This window comes from Entelurus aequoreus, linkage group LG04 (genome assembly GCF_033978785.1).
Source record: "Entelurus aequoreus isolate RoL-2023_Sb linkage group LG04, RoL_Eaeq_v1.1, whole genome shotgun sequence".
Taxonomy (NCBI): domain Eukaryota; kingdom Metazoa; phylum Chordata; class Actinopteri; order Syngnathiformes; family Syngnathidae; genus Entelurus; species Entelurus aequoreus.
In genome coordinates this window covers 7,338,911-7,346,410 of record NC_084734.1, presented here as the reverse complement: position 1 = coordinate 7,346,410, position 7,500 = coordinate 7,338,911, and the positions used below count along the sequence as shown (strand labels likewise).

Below are 7,500 nucleotides of genomic sequence, written 5' to 3'. Positions count from 1 at the left end.
ACAGTAATTAGTCTTTTATGTAGTCTGTGCAGTATTTCAACTACTATTGTAAACATGCAGCAGTTTGTAGTTTGCTGCGAGGTCGTGGAACATGAAAACTACTTCCCAGCTGGCACCACATTATCCCCGACATGAGCCTCTGTTGGTCGTGTGGATTTGTTTCCACAATCATTGTTTTATTTGTGGATCTTATTTGTCGTCCCTGCAGCCATGTTCAACCTCATCCCAGTGGGTCTGCGAGTGGTGGCCATCCAGGGCGTGCAGACCAAACTCTACCTGGCCATGAACAGCGAGGGCTTCCTCTACACGTCCGTAAGTGTTCTTCTTCTTCTTCCATATTCCCCACTTGCTGTACATGTTATGTTGCCTTGGAGGACATCTGCTGCTGCTTGGCGTCCACACGCACTTGTTACAAAATAACACGCGTCACCAGATGGACTTGGTTCTTCCCCAGTCTGTCAAATGTTGTCCGCTATTAGCGCGGCGATGACGTTCACGCCAGATTCTGCACGCCAGATTCTGCACGCCGACATAAACAATTTGTACGAGTCCACATTGGAGACTTGCTGGGGTTTTTTTTTTTTGTTGCACTTTGACTTTGAAGCATCCACCCAGACACGGAGGATGCCTGCCAAGTGTGGACCCGGCCTGTGGCCACCGGCTCCTTCTTTTTAATTAAAGGTGCAAGACTATGAATAAATCAGCTGCAGGCCACTGTGAAGCGTGTCAGGGGGGCGGGGGGGGGGGGGGGGGGGGGGGGGGGGGGGGGGGGGGGTGGGGGGGGGGGGGGGGGGGGGTGCACCTGAGAGGGGTCCACACCTGACAGCCAGGAGTCAAATTAGTAAAGATTACCCAAAGGTCTCGGTGTCGGCGTCAATCCTCGTTAATGCAAACAGGTACTTGTTTTATTTGGTTTCTTCTCAGGGCGCCAACGCCCCTGACCTTTTACACTCGTGACTGCAACGCCGTTAGGTTTGGATCCGCCTCCGTTAATCAGGAAGTCTGACCATTGAGATTTGTTCGACCGTATTTTCCGGACCGTAGGGCGCACCGGATCTAACATAATAGTGTGAGAGTCCAGTCCATAGTGGATGTAACATAATAGTGTGAGAGTCCAGTCCATAGTGGATCTAACATAATAGTGTGAGAGTCCAGTCCATCCATAGTGCATCTAACATAATAGTGAGAGTCAGTCCATAGTGGATCTAACATAATTGTGAGAGTCCAGTCCATAGTGGATCTAACATAATAGTGAGAGTCCAGTCCATAGTGGATCTAACATAATAGTGAGAGTCCAGTCCGTAGTGGATCTAACATAATAGTGTGAGAGTCCAGTCTATAGTGGATCTAACATAATAGTGTGAGAGTCCAGTCCCATAGTGGATCTAACATAATAGTGTGAGAGTCCAGTCTATAGTGGATCTAACATAATAGTGTGAGAGTCCAGTCCATAGTGGATCTAACATAATAGTGTGAGAGTCCAGTCCATAGTGGATCTAACATAATAGTGTGAGAGTCCAGTCCATAGTGGATCTAACATAATAGTGTGAGAGTCCAGTCCATAGTGGATCTACCATAATAGTGTGAGAGTCCAGTCCATAGTGGATTTAACATAATAGTGTGAGAGTCCAGTCCATAGTGGATCTAACATAATAGTGTGAGAGTCCAGTCCATAGTGGATCTAACATAATAGTGTGGGAGTCCAGTCCATAGTGGATCTACCATAATAGTGTGAGAGTCCAGTCCATAGTGGATCTAACATAATAGTGTGAGTCCAGTCCATAGTGGATCTAACATAATAGTGTGAGAGTCCAGTCTATAGTGGATCTAACATAATAGTGTGAGAGTCCAGTCCATAGTGGATCTAACATAATAGTGTGAGAGTCCAGTCCATAGTGGATGTAACATAATAGTGAGAGAGTCCAGTCCATAGTGGATCTAACATAATAGTGAGAGTCCAGTCCATAGTGGGGCCAGCAGGAGACCATCTTGAATGGAGACAGGTCAGCAGTGCAGAGATGTCCCCAACTGATGCACAGATGAGTGGTATAATAATATTATTGATCTCATTCACGTAAGAGACTAGACGTATAAGATTTCATGGGATTTAGCGATTGTTTGGTAAACGTATAGCATGTTCTATATGTTATAGTTATTTGAATGACTCTTACCATAATATGTTACGTTAACATACCAGTTGGTTATTTATGCCTCATATAACGTACACTTATTCAGCCTGTTGTTCACTATTCTTTAGACATTTTAAATTGCCTTTCAAATGTCTATTCTTGCTGTTGGCTTTTATCAAATACATTTCCCCAAAAAATTTGATTTATACTCCAGTGCGACTTATATATGTTTTTTCCCTTCTTTATTATGCATTTTCGGCTGGTGCGACTTATACTCCGGAGCGACTTATACTCCGAAAAATATCGTAGTTTTTTCCCAATTTACAGTAATCAGCTGTAAAGAACAACATAAAATGTATTGTCATTTTCGTTAATTTGATGGGTAATTTGCTGTAAAGTTTTTATTTATTTATTTTTATTTAGACAAAAAACATGTTTGGAAAGTATGATAATATTCTGTAATATTTGTTGCAATATTGGATACTATTAAAGTTTAAAAGGCATGCAATTTCAAGCAGTACATATCATTTTTTTGGTCAAAATTAAAAAAAAATCTAAGAAATTTAGTGAGAAAATATGAAGTATTTTATTGACACATATCATTTCCAGGTGTTTGCGGGGCCGGATAAAATGATGTGGCGGGCCAGATCTGGCCCCCGGGCCTTGAGTTTGACACCTGTGGTTTAAATATTCCACGCGCATGCATTTTTAAATGGAGTTGTTGTTTTTTTTTTCTTCCAATTGTACGGGCGTTTAGCTACGGAGTGCGCACATATTTTATGCATGCACATGTTTTTGCACGTCTGGGCGTGCGCATCAAGTTAAAAAAAAGAGAGCAGGAGGGTGAGAGAACATGTGCGGTGAGAATAAGAGCGCATGAGTGGGTGAGGCAGAAGGCACCAGTGGGAAAAAATATTCATCCGTCAGTGTCAATGTGTGGGTGAGGAAGAACCAATTAATATGGATTCCACCAGACTTTCTTTCTTCTACTTTTGGGGGGGAAAAATGCAGGACTATTTTTTTTTTTTTGCTCAGTTTTATTGAGACAATAAAGTATTTGGGTGTGTTCAGAGGTCTCACATATTTAATACACCTGTCATATTGGAGGTAGACGCTACAGGCCTGTCTAGTCCAGTGTTTTTCAACCACTGTGCCGCGGCACACTAGTGTGCCGTGAGATACAGTCTGGTGTGCCGTGGGAGATTATCTAATTTCACCTATTTGGGTTGGGTTGTCATGTCATGTTCGGATGTACTTTGTGGACGCCGTCTTTGCTCCACAGTAAGTCTTTGCTGTCGTCCAGCATTCTGTTTTTGTTTACTTGACAGAGTAAAACAACTTGCACTGAGCCTAGTCTATAAAATCCGCTACACCTCCCTGATACCGAAGTACATGTCAAACTACTTCCATAACATAAATGACCGCCATAACCACAACACCAGGGGGAGCTCCACTAACCACGTTAAACCCAGATTCCGACCTAACAAAGGTCTTAACTCATTCTCCTTCTATGCCACATCAATGTGGAATGCACTCCCAACAGGTGTAAAAGAAAGGGCATCTCTATCCTCCTTCAAAACCGCACTAAAACCACACCTCCAGACAACTTCAACCCTTGACTAACACCCTCCCCCCTCCACATCCCACCTCCCCGGATTGTAAATAATCAAATGTAAATAATAAAATGTATATACTTGTTCTTATGCTTTCTGAACTCACTATGTTCTCTGCTCGCTGTACATATCCTACCAAGTCACACCTACACTGTTTCAATGTCCATTTCTCTGATGATGCAATTGTTGATGACTGAAGTGCTGATATCCCTTTGGTCCGGAGGACACGACGTCCACAGTTTCCAAAAAAAATTTGAAATGTGGACTCGTCAGACCACAGAACACTTTTCCACTTTGTATCAGTCCATCTTAGATGAGCTCAGGCCCAGCGAAGCCGACGGCGTTTCTGGGTGTTGTTGATAAACGGTTTTCGCCTTGCATAGGAGAGTTTTAACTTGCACTTACAGATGTAGCGACCAACTGCAGTTACTGACAGTGGGTTTCTGAAGTGTTCCTGAGCCCATGTGGTGATATCCTTTACACACTGATGTCACTTGTTGATGCAGTACAGCCTGAGGGATGGAAGGTCACGGGCTTAGCTGCTTACGTGCAGTGATTTCTCCAGATTCTCTGAACCCTTTGATGATATTACGGAGCGTAGATGGTGATTTAGGGCTATATAAATAAACATTGATTGATTGATTGATTGAAATCCCTAAATTCCTTGCAATAGCTGGTTGAGAAAGGTTTTTCTTAAACTGTTCAACAATTTGCTCAGGCATTTGTTGACAAAGTGGTGACCCTCGCCCCATCCTTGTTTGTGAATGACTGAGCATTTCATGGAATCTACTTTTATACCCAATCATGGCACCCACCTGTTCCCAATTTGCCTGCTCACCTGTGGGATGTTCCAAATAAGTGTTTGATGAGCATTCCTCAACTTTATCAGTATTTATTGCCACCTTTCCCAACTTCTTTGTCACGTGTTGCTGGCATCAAATTCTAAAGTTAATGATTATTTGCCAAAAACATCAAATATGTTGTCTTTGTAGCATATTCAACTGAATATGGCTTGAAAAGGATTTGCAAATCATTGTATTTCGTTTATATTTACATCTAACACCATTTCCCAACTCATATGGAAACGGGGTTTGTATATATTTGTACCATGAATTGATTAACGTAGACCCCGACTTAAACAAGTTGAAAAACTTATTCGGGTGTTACCATTTAGTGGTCAATTGTATGGAATATGTACTGTACTGTCCAATCTACTAATAAAAGCTTCAATCACTTTGTAGCCAGCTCAGTTTTAGTTTGGTTCTGCATAGCCTTCCCTAAGCTTCAATGCCTTTTCTTAGGGGCACTCACCTTTTGTTTATTTTTGGTGTAAGCATTAGATACCTTTTTACCTGCACACTGCCTCCCGCTGTTTCCGATATCTACAAAGCAATTAGCTACCAAAGAGTATTACACGGTTACTCTGCCGATCTCTAGACAGCACCGACACTCAACAACAACACATCATTTGCTTTCCAAGTCAAATGAAAATGGCTAAGGTAACTCCGCTCTTCAAAAGTGACAGCAAACACGCTTTCGCAAATTACAGACCAATCTCTCTTTTGCCTCAGTTCTCAAAAATCTTAGAGAAACTATTTAACTCTCGACTTGAATCTTTTCTTGAGAAGCATCATATAATCAATGACGGTCAGTATGGCTTTAGGTCCAAACGAACAACTTCAATGGCAATAACTGAAGCTATTGAGGAAATGACTAATGCACTGGAGCATAAAAGATATGCAGTTGGTATTTTTATTGATCTAAAGAAAGCCTTTGATACCATTGATCATTCAATTCTACTAGATAAAATGGGAATATATGGAATTAGGGGGCTGGCTGGTGACTGGTTAAAAAGTTATTTAACAGGGAGGGTACAGTTTGTTAAAATGGGTCAATTTTTATCTGATACTCTTGGCATTGCTTGTGGTGTCCCCCAAGGGTCCGTGTTGTGGCCAAAACTGTTTAATGTATATATTAATGATATGTTTAATACATCCAAAATACTGAAATGTATACTATTTGCAGACGACACAAATATATTCTACAGTAGTGATGACTGTAATGAGCTCATAAATACAGTAAAAACAGAACTAAACATAGTAAAAAAATGTATGGACACAAATAAATTATCCTTTAATATAAATAAAACTAAGATAGTGATGTTTGGAAATCGCAACATAACGTCTGAACAGAAAATAAGTATTGATGGTACCCAAATTGAAATCGTAAATGAGAATACATTTTTGGGAGTAATAATTGATAGTACACTATCATGGAAACCTCATGTCAGACACATTAAAACAAAAATCTCCAAAAGCCTCTCAATTATAAACAAAGCAAAACTATACCTCAACGAAAGTGCACTCCGTACTCTATACTGCACCTTGATACTGCCATACCTTACATACTGTGTTGAAGTATGGGGGAATACTTACCACAACACAATTCATCCTATGATCATATTACGGAAAAGAGCAGTGCGGATCATTCACAACGTTGGTTATTTAGAACATACTCATAATCTGTTTATGCAATCAAAGTTGCTCAAATTTGATGACATTAATAATCTTATATAAAGCATTTAACAAATTATTGTCGCCTAATCTACAACGTTTTTTTTATAAGACGAGTGCAGGCTCATAACTTGAGAGGCTTTGGATATTTCTTATTACCGAGAGCTCAAACCACTCGTAAACGTTTTTGTGTGTCTGTATGCGGAACTCTGGAACAAACTGGACTTACAACACAAGCAATGCCAAACTATTAATCAATTTAAACTATTATACAAACATGGGGTCTGGTTCAAATATAGAGATGAGGGTCTTTAATTTGACCTGCTGCTATACTCTGTCTCAAAGTGTTAACATGTGCTCAATGTTTCCTTACCATTGTTACTATGTTGTCTATTACCATTATTGCAATGTTGTCTATTACCATTGTTGCTATGTTGTCTATTACCATTATTGCTATGTTGTCTATTACCATTATTTCTATGTTGTCTATTACCATTGTTGCTGTGTTGTCTATTACCATTATTGCTATGTTGTCTATTACCATTGTTACTATGTTGTCTATTACCATTATTGCTATGTTGTCTATTACCATTATTGCTATGTTGTCTATTACCATTGTTGCTATGCTGTCTATTACCATTATTGCTATGTTGTCTATTACCATTGTTGCTATGTTGTCTATTACCATTATTGCTATGTTGTCTATTACCATTATTGCTATGTTGTCTATTACCATTATTGCTATGTTGTCTATTACCATTGTTGCTATGTTGTCTATTACCATTATTGCTATGTTGTCTATTACCATTATTGCTATGTTGTCTATTACCATTGTTGGTATATTCATTATTCCTACATTGTTGGTACAAATGATTGTTACAGTGTAATAATGATTGTTACCTGTGGTAATGCCACTATGATACAACATCTGTATTATAATCCTTGAAGAAAGTAAGAGTGAAACTCATGTGAATAATCACTGAATGGAGAACTGGGGGTGGGATTAAATAAATGATCTTCTTCCCACTCCCTTTCAGGCAAAACTGGACAATCGTGCACTATATTAATTTATATTAGTATGTTTTGTCAACTTGTACTTCTTTATGTCATTGCCTGAAATAAATGAAAAAATGAAACATTTGCAGACTATCCTCTAAAGGCCTAGTGGCCACATGTGTGGACATCACCTTTTAGCTCTTATTTCCAAATGTGTGTACACTACTGAATTGGGGTCTTATGAAAAGC

General features: G+C 39.8%; 1 protein-coding gene across 4 annotated transcripts in view; it reads left to right on the top strand.

The window, feature by feature from the left end:
• fgf13a (fibroblast growth factor 13a) overlaps positions 1-7,500 on the top strand; it is a 465,629-nt gene that overhangs the window by 433,050 nt on the left and 25,079 nt on the right. For all 4 annotated transcript variants that reach the window (XM_062044138.1, XM_062044135.1, XM_062044136.1 and 1 more), the window contains one exon: positions 209-312. In XM_062044138.1, coding sequence (XP_061900122.1) covers positions 209-312 — 104 coding nt within the window. The remainder of the gene's footprint in view (positions 1-208; positions 313-7,500) is intronic.